This window comes from Triturus cristatus, chromosome 9, assembly GCF_964204655.1.
Source record: "Triturus cristatus chromosome 9, aTriCri1.1, whole genome shotgun sequence".
In the NCBI taxonomy this organism is placed as follows: domain Eukaryota; kingdom Metazoa; phylum Chordata; class Amphibia; order Caudata; family Salamandridae; genus Triturus; species Triturus cristatus.
Window position 1 is genome coordinate 384,006,870 of NC_140592.1, and position 13,933 is coordinate 384,020,802.

A 13,933-nucleotide genomic window follows, 5' to 3' on the forward strand; every position below is an offset into this window, starting at 1 on the left:
GCTGACCCCCTACTGAGAATATATCTGATTTCTGGAGAAAATGCTAGAATCCATCATTTCAATTTTCTTCACCATGCTATCCCTATGGCCGAGAAAACTTCATTGATAGAATCTACCAAACTATGGGGGAGATTTACAAAAAATTCACACAGCGCAGGACCCCCCCAGGCTGCGCTGCATTGCGCGCCAGAGAGGGAGCAGGAGAGCACCATATCTTCAGAGATATGGCTCTCTCCTTCCCTTTGCCTTGCACCGGCGCTGATTACAGCTACCGTGCACAAAGCACACACCTCAGCGCCATAGAGCTAGGGTATGTGCATTAGTCTTGCAAAGTTTTTCCCACTTTGTTTGCGTGCTGCACAGTGCAGCACAATTGCAAAGTTCGAAAAGGAAGGCGAAATGAAAGCATTTTTTCTTCTGTGCGCCTACTTGAAAAGGGCGCAGTTTTCTCATGCTAAACCTGATATACTTTATTTAGTAAATTGGGTTTAGCGTGAGAAAACTTGGGTGGTTGCATGGGGACGCCCATGCTCCACCCTTGGTACGCCCCCATGGAGCAAAGTAATGTAAAGCACCATCTATGCGCTACTTCACATTACTTTTCTGCTATTTCCAGCGCTAAACAAGTTTAGCGCTGGAAAGTAAATAAGGGGAAAAGAATTGCGCCAATTTGCGTCACTTTAGTGACACAAAAACGACGCGAAATCTTAATAAATCTCCCCCTATAAATGTTTCCAAACACAGGCTCATATGTAGTACAGGGGTTTGGCTTTTTCAAAGCCTACGATGCACCAATTGTTAGGCTTTACATTGTAAAATCCCAAACAGCAATGTACTAAAGCGACATTGTAATTAGCAAAAGTATCTAAAATGGCAATTTGCAAATATTTTTGAAGCAGCAGGCAAAGTGGGGCACGAAATGGTATTCACCATCTGCAGTTCCATAGCACTGAATAGTGGCTGACAGCCAAAGACAGTCGGTAGCCATTCATAAGGTGGACGATGTCCATGATAGACAACGTCCATTGTTTGAGGGACAGCTACAGGCATTGTGAAAAGTAGGCAGCAATCCCGTGGACCGATCTTTCATCCCTGATGTCAAGACCCCTGCCAAAGGGTCAAAACAGATTTGCATATGGCTGGGTCTGAGCTGTGGTGGTGTAGTGAACAAAAGAACGATGGGTTCACCCGGATCTCTTAACTAGGGGTGAAGGTTTGATTAATTCAGCATTCCCTCCATCATTTGTTGCCGAAGATGGCATACTGCAGCACATTCCAAGGCCCAGATTTTCTAAGTCTTTGCTTCGGTGCTAGCATTATGTAATGTAACACACAGTGATGCAAATAGGTGCATTCTATTACCTTTACAGCACAAAATGTGTTCCTTGCTGGAAAGTAAACATTACACAATTCAAAAGGTGCTTTGAGCAGCTTTCCATCAAGGGAGCTTTAATGGGTCAGCGCAATCACACATAGGCTTTGATGCCAAGTCACATCTTGCTGTGATGCCAAGTCACATCTTTTAAGATAGACAAATCTTGATTGGTATTAAAATCTACAACCTACTTAAAACAGGTGTAAACAAGGGGAAATAAGTTCGCTTTTCCAAAAAACAGACACATTGCATATTTGCTTTGGTGCACAGCATACATTCATGTGAGTAAATCTACTGGATGGAAATGCCTCCTGCACAAATCCCCTATACAAGGCAACTCACCTCTGCACAGTGGTGCAAGTCTGAGCAGGGCCGTACTGGGAACCTAAACCGGCCCTGGCAAACATCTCGGCCTGTCCCGGGGACGCGGTGGTGGGGTGGTGCTAGTTGAAAGCACCACTCCCGTCTCACCGCTGCCGCTTTTGTTACCGGGGGCCCAAAACTAGCCCCCACCCTGCCAACCTACCGGGGAAGTGCCCAGTGCCTGCTACGGCCAGTCTGACCTGAGTCTGAGCACCATGCAAGCCAGCCTTTTTAAGCGCCAAAGTAGGGGATGACACCAGCAGCAGGCTAATCTTAGTAGATATGCACTTTGTTTTTCCCATGTGCAATATTCCACAGCAAAGGTGGTTGCTGTGTTGTATGAACATTTAGTAAACCTGGGCCCAAGAGTGAATACAGATCCTTGTGGACATTCATGAGACATTCGAATAAATTCAAGAAAATTATCCAGCCTCATACATTTTATTGATATAACAGGAGTTCTGCACTCATGGCAAAAAGCTCCTTGGTGCTGTGCTGGATAGGGCATCTGTGCTAGAAAGACCTGGCCCAGTTGCTGCACAGACGCTGTACAAACACAGTGCTGTGCTGCGCCCTAACCAAGCAGCAAAGCTGTTCCAAAAACTCTGGAAACTATATTGTGCCAAACACACAAACAGGCCTAAATTTATCTGATTATGAATATAAGGATATGTGAAGAAGATATGTAAAAAAAAACATAGTTTAAATTAATCTTTATAGGGATTACTATTTTAGAAGCAGAATGGCAAAGGCCATAACACCAGAATTGGAAACGTGTCTCCTATTGACACGTTCACTACATGCCTTTAAAAATAGGTTGAAGGTTATTAAGGAAAGACAAAGGAAAAAAGCACCACAAAAGTGGAATAAAGTAGAACAAATGAATTACCTTTGGTGCTGGGATGAGTCCATGAAGTGCAGGAAGTAAGTTTTAGTGGACAACCAATAAATATCTTCTTAAAAAGTGTACTGACCTGTGTGATTGAGAAAAGATGGTCAGACCACATGCTGTAAAGACACACATTGCCAAATGCAAGAAGTCTGTGTAAAACTGCATCTGAGGGATTTATGAGAGCCTGCTACAATAATGACACCTGTTTGACCCATGTGAAGTATAAAAGCTTCTAAATCAGTGGTTCTTAAACCTTTGACTTCTGTAAGCCCCATTGAATAACACCTGGAAACCAGGAGCCCCTGAGCCATTTCAACGTTTTGCACCTAAAATTAATACACACAAAACATACAAAGAAGTTACACGCTAAATAAAATCAACACCACGCTCCTCTGCAATAGCCTATTTAAATAGGAGAATGATTACACTCTGGTATAAGACCCAGGTCGTATTCACAAATCAACAGCTAATCATTTGAAATCAGAGCTATCAGCAGAATTTGTGGGATGAAAGTAGCAAATATATTGAGCTTGGTCTCGGACAGGCACAGGGTAGGACATGAAGAAGGTGACATAGACGGCAATAAAACAGTGATTGCATAAAAGATAGATGTACATGCTGTCTAACTGGAATTACCTGAGGAAGTACTTCAGATCTGCTGAAGAGTGCAAGTATACCGCTTTCCAATGCAAGATGAAATGGGGGGGTCTGTAAATGCCTGCCCATGTAATGCAGTAGATGGGAGAACATGCAGTCTGGAAGGGACTTTTGAGCAGTCCACCTCTTTATATGTGCATTGATCACTTAGCAGTTACAGCACTGGATCTCTAAAGGGCATATTTACAATAGAAGTGACTGAGTGCGGCGTTAGCCTTCTTGGCTTAACGCCGCACTCCACCACTTCTGAAACGCAGGACTGCACCATATTTACAACAATATGGTGCAGCCCTGTGTTTTCCCCTGCCCTGGCGCAAATTTTAGCTGCCTAGCGCCAACGCAGGAACCCTTGCACCATAGTGCAAGGGTGTCTGCGTTGCAGGGGAAGATTGTTCATGTGCAGGAAGGTGTCCCTTCCTGCACATAAACAATCTTTAAATGGCGTTTTGTGATTTCTATGGGTGCAGCACACATAGAAGTTGCAATATGTCATTTTTTTAAATGATTGTTTATGTGCAGAAAGGGACACCTTCCTGCACAGAATAAATGGTGTTTTGCTTTTTCCATGTATGCTGCACAAAGCAGCACACATGATGTGCTGCACAACGCAGCACACATGAAAACAGCGAAAACGAGGAGAAATTAAACATGTCTCCTCATTGCGCCAGGGTAAGACCAGGTTTTCCCTTAGAATGATCCTGGGGGTTTCTGCTATATATGTTGACGGTTTCCTAGAATGTTTCTTGTGTTGTTACCTGGGGCTGTATTACCAATGGTGCCCTGTGGGAGTAAAGAGCATGTGCACCAAATGTGCCCCTTGCCACTAGTATTACAGAAGGGTTTGCAGACACTTGTGCGGCCCCTTCTGTAATACTGATAGGGCAGATGCACATGAAGCACCAGCCCTATCCTAATAGAACATTCCCACACTTGCATGTGGGCGTGGCCCAGTGCAAATGAGGGAATCACTTTGTCTCTGTACTCACACCATATTATGGACATGGCACAGAGGCAAAGATTGCCCTTAGGAGGTGCACTGAAAGTGCACCACAAAAAGGTGGTGAACTGTCAGTGTACCCCCAGAGAGCAGTCCCCTCAAGAGGTTAAAGGTGGTGCCATGGGCCCCCCAGACATTCCCCTGCAGGTGGGAGCAGTCACTCGCTGCACCCGCCTGCAGGGAGATCTCTGACACCTCTTCAAAGTGCAGGTGACTAGCTGCCTGCACAGAGAAACACACAGTGACTTTGAAGCAGCTGCTCCGTATTTCACTGGAAGTGCTGCTCCCAGGGCAGGTGAGGGTCTGCTGCTGCCCTGGTTGCAGCACATTCATTGTAGTAGGGTGCACAGTTTCTGTTTACATCAGGTGCACTTGCTTAAAGGCGTGCCATGGAGCAGACAAGAACAATCCGTGTTATAAATATGGCTGCGACAGCCAAGTCTCATCCCTGTGATTTCTTCTAACAGGGGGAATATTACCATGCCTTAACTTTCCCACCTCCCTCCCTGTCACCTCACACTACATAGAGTCCTCAGCATACATTTACCACCTTCACAGTGCAAGAAGCAGCTCGTCAGTCTGCTTATCAGACTCTAAATGGGAGAGGATGTAGGCTAACGGCTAGGGCTATCTCAAATCTGGGGAACCGGGTTCGAGTCTTGGCAAAGACACTCAACATCCTGTGATTTTGGGAAAATCACTTACTCTCCCCGTGCCTCACAAAAATGAATGTGTCCTTGTGTAAGCAACTAGTGCTCATGTAAAGCTCTCTGATACCTTTGGGTCAAGTTTGCGGTATATAAAACTCTGGGTGAACAAAATGGGCCCCACTGTTTACAAGTATCTTACTGCCCAGCTCTAAAGGCTCTAATTAGCTAGGTACTCTCCCTGATATATCCAAACACTTATATAGACCAAACACAGCATTGATTATGCTGGGACATGTGCTCACTCAAAACCGATTAGATCAGTCCAAACAAAATTATATAGGTCAAACATGGACAAGTGCCAAGCCTATTTCTTGAGCAATCTCACAACATAGACACTTTTATGTATAACAAAACGGGTAATTTATCATTATTCATCCCAACCTTCAATGAAGGTATGAAATGTGAAGAAGGAACATCTACAGATGCATAAGAAACATAGGAGTGATGATGAGCTCTCTTCAAGTGGTGCAACAAAAGAAGACATAAGGAGGTTATTTAGTACATTAATGCATGGGTGCTATCCGGTGCAAGTAGACCAAAGCATTACGTTAATTTACTAATCATTATAAAAGTCCTGTGGTGCTGAAAATAGTGCAGCACAATCGCTTAGTACATCTAGGCAACAGCACTTGCCACACAGACCTTACTCCGTGTCTGATTTTTAAGAAGTTATCCTAAACGCGCCCAATATATGGTGCAGCACTTACTCGTCTTTTGACTGTGGTTGGATGTTCGTGGCCAGCAGAAACCTAGAAAAAGGTAGAGAAAAGTAAACAGTATTATGGAGCGAGAGAAGAGTATTCTAACAACATGGTGTCTGTGGGCACCACTCACACGCTCAAAAGGTGCAAGCAGTGACTCCTGTGTTGGGACACACAATGTGACCCTCCATCCCACGGTAAGGTCCTCTGACATAATGCAGTGTGCAGCTGAAGCCAAACACAACTATGTAGCATTCACACAAGTGATATTTTCACAAATCAAAGGAGCTTCAGACCTTGAGTCAAGGTCCACACATGCACAGTAGGTAAAACACCGTTTTAGAAGAGGGTATGGGGGCGAGGGGCAGGTATTCATCCAAGAACTGTTTAATTGAAATATAGTACAACACTGATCCCCCAGACCATTGGTTCTTCTGGAGAGGGGAGAGAGGCATAGCTGGGTGACCTTTAGGTATTTTTATTCATATCTGCAGTAGACCCCATTGAGATCAATATCCAAAGTGCTCCCTGGATTACGGTTGAGCACATCCTGGTTTAGGGTGTGTGAGGGTCAAACAAAAAACATGGTGGGGTTGTTGGTTTTGAAAATAATTCAGTCATAGAGTGACTGAGTATGTGAGGGTATGGGATACCTTAGTGAGATGAGTAATGGAATGATAACGCATTCAGCATTTTAAACTACATTTCAAAATGTATTCTCTGTGAAAGAGATAGTCCTGTTGTATAGTTGTTGCAATGATCCTAAACGTTTAACACCTGCTGCAGAAGCATCATTCCTTTGCAGCAGAAAATACATTCATTACCCATCAGAATAAATGCATTATGTGCTCAGTGTGCCTGATTGGAGCAAAGCATATCTTTTTTTTGCCATTTAAGAAAGCATGTCAGTGCCAGTTAACCGTCCCTTCTCCACTGACCTCTGTCAGTGAACTTACCTGCACGGTTGAGCCGATCACTAAGTTAGCATCCTGGGTGCCTCTTGATATTAATTCTTTTAAAAAGATCCTAGGCAGTATTAAATCAGGCTCCCCTTGTGATATTCTTCCTGTCTCAATACTACAACAGCTTGATATACCATCAATGATATTAATCATAGAGCTACTCAATGCTTCCTTACAAGAGGCTATGGTTCCATCCGCCTGGAAGCATGCCATCGTTCTTCCCCTCTTGAAGAAGGCTAATGCCGATTCTGCCCAGCCATCAAATTTTAGGCCAATTTCTTTGCTCCCTATTTACTCTAAAATTCTGGAAAAGCACATAAACCTACAACTAACTCAGTTTATTGAATCCTCCAACTACTTACATCCCTCTCAGTCTGGCTTTAGAGCCAGTTTTTCGACCAAGACAACTCTCCTTGGAGTTACAGAAATGGTACGGCAACGTCTGGACTCTGGGGACACGGTGGCTCTTATATTGCTCGATTTGAGTGCCGCGTTTGACACGGTATCTCACACCGTGTTAATCAAATCCCATCAGTCCCTTGGCATTTCTGGCCTGGCACTTGGTTGGTTTTCATCTTTTCTCGCCAAGCGGACATTTCAAGTCTTCTCACTGAAGGCTACTTCTAAAATCTATTTTTCTCCGCACGGGGTACCCCAGGGCTCCATTTTAAACCCCCTTCTGTTCAATATATACATTAAACCTCTGGCAGTGATCGCAGAAGAGGCTGGGTTGTCCCTCTTTTCTTATGCAGACGATACCCAAATTATCTTTCCCCTTTCATCGGAAACGTTGCCCGGACCATCAGTTCTTCAGGCCGGTTTGAGTAATATTGCATCTTGGATGGTGGCAATGCTCAGATTTACACTCCCATCAATACTGTGCTGATACTGCAGAAGTATTTCATGAGTGGTGGGGCCTGGGGTATGCAATGCAGGTAGGGAACACGTCTGTTTGTTGTGCATGTTGGATTATCCATGGGAAAATTGATCACTTGAGGATGAGGAAACCAAAATAAATGCCAAACATCTCAAGCCTGTGGAAGCAGTGCTGATCATCAGCCTGTGTTTGCCTGCGGGGGGGGGGGAGGGGGGGAGCATTGGCACTTATTTTTGGAGACTGGCACTTATTTTTGCCGTATCAGATATTTACAGTGTAAGAGGTAAAAATTCATAGTTTGGAAAGACCGAGGATGAAAAAGATAGCAAAAACCATTACAAAAAGCAAAAACCTGTAAATGCAAGAAAAAAAGGGCAGGGAATATCTGGCAGTGGATTAAAAACTACTGGTATTTGTATTCGGCACGCTGAGGTTTAATTGCACCAACTGCTGGCACTGACACTCTTTCTTTTACAAATTAAGGGCCACATTTATCAAGGGTTGCGTCGCCTTTGCTCCACGCAACAGGATGCAAAAGTGATGCAAACCTTGAGACGTGATTTATCAAGCCATGCAAGGCCACCTCGTGTGGCCCTAAGTGGCTTGATAAACCTGTGCCCCTTCTGGCACAAAACAATACTGCTAACAGCACAGGCACCCTTGCATCATGGTACAAGGGTGCCTGCGATGGCGCTAAGCAGCACATTGTGCACCAGCGCTGGAAAAAGCTAGGAATTCACCTTACAATGTTAAATACGGCTCATTCCTGCCCTTTCCCTATCAAGCAGCGCAGTGCACCACAATTTAATCCCATTGCTATGGGGAACATCAAAAACGTGTGTGCACAAGAGATCTGAAATCCATCCCGAATAGTGCAGGCTATTTTAAGCATGTAAATGTATTGCAGATGCTGGTGACGGTGTATTATCTTATTTTCTGTCTGTCACCGCCAGGAAAAACCTGACAATGATGGGCAAGAATAATAATAACGACCCCCATTCTAAATGCACCTTAATGGTAAATTCTGTTGCCCAAGCCTCCATTCTGATTTCCTCACTGGACATAAGTAGCTACATTCATGCACTGAGATAAAAACCCATTACAAAACGTGCATGTAAGTCAGTCATTCATTATGGGCCCTGCCAAGCCTATAACCCTGTAGAGGTACTTTATTCACTTTTTGGCTAGTGAGCACCGAAATAGAGTGATGGGAGCTTTACCGGTCTTGCTTTCTTCTCACTTTTAGGAGGTAGTAAAGGCGGTTGTTCCTCATTCAGTTGCCTCGCCCACAGGTTTGGATCTAAGGCACAAGGGATAGAAAGGAGAAAGTTAAAGAAAAACCCTTTCAATAAACATATGTTCCACATTCTCACACACTGTCAAATAATATTCGCGTTATTAGTTCAGTCTTTTTTATTTGCAGTGATATTGGGTGAAACATGGTAGGCTGTTTTTAAGCTGCTTGCTAGAAATCTGCCACAAACACAAGACTCAAAAGGGTATATTTAGAAACCCCTAACACCACGAGACCGTCACTTTTTATGATGTTTCTGTTACGACACACCCTTCGACCTATTTATAAGGTGTCGTTGAGCCAATTAACATGGCTTAACGCCGCCTTGTAAATAAGGCCCCCTTTGACGCTTACACTTAGTATGAAAGGGGCATGAAATGGGTGTTGCGGTCGCCGTTCCGCCGTAACACCCATTGATTTTGATGCTGCCCCCCATTTACAAGGGTGGCGTAAATAGGAGGTAGTGCCAAAATTAAGACCAGGGAAAACCTGACCTTAACATGGCGAAAAGAGGAGAAATGCTTAATTTCTCCTCCGTTTTGCCGTTTCTATGTGTGCTGCATTGTGCACACATAGAAACAGCAAATTGTCATTAATGAATGTTCATGTGCAGGAAGGTGTCTCTTCCTGCACATAAAAAATAATGAAAAAAATGACGATTTGCAGCTTTTATGTGTGCTTCACAGTGCAGCACACATAGAAGTTACAATACGCCATTCTGGATTATTTATTTAAGGTGTCCCTTCCTGCACATAAACAATCATTCCCCCTAACGTAGACACCCTTGCACTATGGTGAAAGAGTGCCTGCGCTGGCGCTAGCCAGGTAGATTTAGTGCCAACACTAGGGCAAATGCAGGAGTGCTTTGCATTCTTGTAAATATGGCACTTCGTTGTGTTTTCAGAATGGGTGAGTGTGGCGTTAGCAAATTTTGCTTAACGCCATGCTTCGCCATTCCCTTGTGAATATGCCCCAAAGTTTCTTTAGAACAGTGCTTTCCCCATACATAGTGCTTCCAGACACCCAGGATGAAACTTTGTTTTGCTTTGAGCATCAGTAGCCATAGTTACAGCATGAGTACCAGCTAAAGATTCAAACCTTCCTCCATATATTCCCAACAAGGACCCAACCATGAATTCTCACTCAATGACTGCACACCACATCACCCAACAAAGGTTCACAGGCCAGAAACATAAAAACAGGCCCTTGAGAGTCCACTGTTGTGGAATGCACTGAACTGAAACCTGCAGCTGCAATAAACTATTTGAGATTCAGAAAGCAACCACAACCCTAACTTACAAAAAACTGATCTCCACACAAGAGTTGCGACTAAATAACATCGGACAATGGGGCATACTTACAAGCCCCTATCGCTACAGGAATGTCACTTTTTGCGATGTTCCTTTGGTGATAATCCCTTTGTCTTATTTACAAAGCGGCATAAAGCCATTTAAATGATTAATCGTTTTTGCTGTTCTATGTGTGCTGCATTGAGCAGCACACATAGTAATAGCAAATCGCCATGAATGATTGTGTATGTGCAGGAAGTTGTCCCTTCCTGCACATAAACGATCATTAAACAAATGGCGATTTGCAACTTCTGTGTGTGCTGCACAATGCAGCACACATGTGAGTTTCAAATCAGCATTATGGATTGTTTATGTGCAGGAAGGGACCCCTTCCTGGACACAAACAATCATTCCCTCCAGCGCAGATATCCTTGCACTATGGTACGGTGGGGGCCTGCGTTGGCGCTAGGCAGTTTCATTTAGCGCCAGCGCTAGCGGAAATGCAGGGGTGCGTCGCATTCTTCTGAATACTGAGCATCCCTGCGTTTTCAGAATGGCAAAGCGCGGCGTTAGCAATTTTGGCTTAACTCCACGCTTCGGTATTCTGCTGAAAATATGTCCCAATGTTTCACCCCACCAATCAGACATTAATGGCCCACCAGCACAACCAAAATAAGCTTTAACTTCCAGAGTTCAGCACTTTGAAGTAATTGAAATTGGTCACATTGCACTGTACAAAACGACCAACAAATAAATAAATATGCATCTTAATAAAAAGCACCACTCTTCACCAAGCCGACAGGATTCAGACAACTACAGAGTCATCTCAAATATCCACTAAACTATTCGAAGCTCAGTCAACACCAGACTGCAACACTATCTAATAGCCAACATCCACTTAGGCCCTCATTATGAGTAACAGGAGAAATGGACTAGTATTTCTCTATCCTGAGAATTACTGATACTGGGGTGGGAGAAAACCAGCTTATTACAATATGAACCCTGAGGGTCCTGAGAAATTACTGGGGGAATCGGTAATTTCAGGCCCCATTTCCAAAACAATTTCACATTTAGGCCCAGACTTCCAGTCACAGATTTTGGCTATTTTCTGCAGCTGATAATTCTCCCTGAAGGTAAACATCTCACAATTTCAGTGGGTCTAGTAATGGCTGTTATCTGACCCATCACAGATAGGTGGCACTAAGGGAGCCCAAGACTGAGCTCAGGTGGGTTTTAAACCCTCGAAAATCCAAGAATTCGCCCTAATATCCATTAGGTACATTCTCAAAAATAGGCGGACAAGAAAGGAGTATTCATACTCTCACAAACGTTCCAAAAGGTCAACCAGCGCACCCCATTTAATTGCCAAGAACAAATTAGAATTGCAAACAAAACCTAAAATTGCAAAGTTCCATATAGACTTATATCAAAATACTTAAGACAAATATTCCCTTTTCTAGCCTTCCCATAAAGAGTTCTTGCAACATTAAACACGGGCAGGCTGGCCTTTACGTAGGCCACCATTCTACCTATTGTGCAGTCTCTAATACGTAAAAACTCAACAGTGAGACTTGTACTTTACATCAAAACAAGTGATCACATCACCCCTGCTCTTCATTTGTTACATTGGCTACTCATAGCTCACACAGCTGCCTTCAGTGCATTGTGAATATCAATTAGAGACATCTATAAAATGAGCCCTAAATTCTGACTATCAAGGCTGGTTAGTTACAGCTTAAAGCACCAGTGTATGCTTACTATGTTCTGTTATGCAGTAGGGTACACTATACCCTGGGGGGAGGTGTCCTGGCACTGAGCAGGTGTGTTTCTAGATAAGCTAAGGGCCACCTAGGACAAGTTGAACAGCCTGGTCTTCAGCTTCTTTCAGAATTCAAGAAGTGAGGAGGAGCCTCTAATGTGTAGTGAAAGGTCGTTGCACAGGTCGTTGTACACTTTAGAAGCGATGTAGGAGAAGGCTTGGCTGCTGGATCTGGAGTCCCATATGCATGGGATGTGTGCAAGTAGTAGTCCAGACGAGTGGAGTTGTCTGGAAGTTTTTTTTAATAATACATTTTATTGATTTTGTCATTTGGATATGCATACAATTATAATCCATCTCGCATAGGCTGAAAACATACAACCATGTAACTACAAAAACAAACAAGTGATTTTTTCCTACTGCCGCCCAAGTGCCTCCCCACACTCATCCCTTTCACTGTATGTCAAGTCCTGCTTACCCAGATTCAATAGTGTCTCAGTAGTGTCCATCCTGGGGTTAACCTGTGTATGTACTGACTTCTTCCTGGAAGGAGTCATATTGTGACTGTGTTCGAGTTAGTGTTAGATCACCGTTCACTCAGGCTACCATATTTCCAAGGAACATGCATTAGCAATATCCCTTCACAATATAGGATTTTCTCTGCCTAAAAACATTTTCACTATTGATGGAGATGCTGCTGTAGGTGGTTAGTGAAAATGTTGCTCTGTCAACAACACAACTGTAGCTTCTGTATATCATTATCCCTTATACAATCCCTCTGGTGTTCCATTTTGTATTTGGACACATTAAGTTCTGTTGAGGGTCAGAGAGATGCCCGGCAGACTGGCTGGTGGAAGTTGAGGTCGACACCTAATAAATCTACCCGAACTGCTTAGTGTCCATTTTTCAAGTGATGAAGATGCAGTTCCCCCAACTAGAAGCTATGTTGTGTGGTGGTATGCTCTAATAGATTCCTGTGTTGCAAAGGCTCTGACCATTTTGGTGTCTCTGCTGGTATCTATGGCTATCTTCTGCCCTGCTGACAATCGCTGCTGTTATGATCGAGGGAGTCCTTACCCTTAAACATGCTTCTGAAGTTGATCTAGTGCTAATTCTCTTGGTGGACAATTTTAGGGAAGGGTGCCGAAGATTTCACCTTCAAGAAAAGGCAAATGGGTGTCACTATGTAGTCTGTGAACCACTGGCAATTCATAGCGTGCGTAACAAGGTGCACGTTTTTTGAGCATTCCGCTTATGGTTTGCATGCCAGAAGAATGGCAAAAGTAAAAATTAGAAAAATCCCACTAGACCTGTATTACTTCATATATGTCTAACAAGTGCTAATGGTTCTGATCCCCAACTAGAATATACTCAATATGCAATGTAATTTATCAAACATATTTTATTTTTTATATCTTGTATTTTATCATACTTGTTGACAAGGTATGTTTATTAAATGACATTGAATATTAAGTATATTCTAGTTGGGGATCAGAACCATTAGCAATTGTTAGCCATAGTCAGGTCTCAATAGACTCAATTGTTCAAGCAAAAGCTCCAGGCCCAGATGGAGTCCCAGGCGATCTCTTTCTATACGATGGAGATAATTGCTCAAGCTACATTATGATACTTTCCAATTCCATAGCAGAAGGTGCCCCAATCCCAGACTCACAGAAGGGAGCAGAACTGATCCCATAAGAAAGAAGGGTGACAGGAACCTACCTTGCAACTATAGGCCCATTAGCCGTATTGACTCCATACAAAAAGTGATCTGCCGTGCCCTTTTGGCCAGGATCCAGGAACGGATATGCAATAATAACATTTTAATCCCTTACCAAGCCAATTTTGGGCAAGACAAGGACAATAGACCAGGTGTTTCGCTTTCTTCTTTTATTTTGGAAGACCGTGGTAATTGGCCTGGAGAGCCTGCATGTAGCATTTATCGACTTGAAGACAGCCTTTGACCTCATCCCAAGAAATAATCTGTGGCAACTGCTAAAAGATATGGGGATGCCTAAGGAGATTTTATCTCTAGTTATTCTCTTCCATGAGGCTAA

General features: G+C 43.5%; 1 protein-coding gene across 2 annotated transcripts in view; it reads right to left on the reverse strand.

Annotated features, from left to right (window-relative positions):
* LOC146798005 (mitogen-activated protein kinase kinase kinase kinase 5-like) overlaps positions 1-13,933 on the reverse strand; it is a 581,883-nt gene that overhangs the window by 159,613 nt on the left and 408,337 nt on the right. For both annotated transcript variants that reach the window (XM_085625240.1, XM_085625239.1), the window contains 3 exons: positions 8,755-8,834; positions 5,702-5,743; positions 2,628-2,712 (listed from right to left, as the gene is read on the reverse strand). In XM_085625240.1, coding sequence (XP_085481366.1) covers positions 2,628-2,712; positions 5,702-5,743; positions 8,755-8,834 — 207 coding nt within the window. The remainder of the gene's footprint in view (positions 1-2,627; positions 2,713-5,701; positions 5,744-8,754; positions 8,835-13,933) is intronic.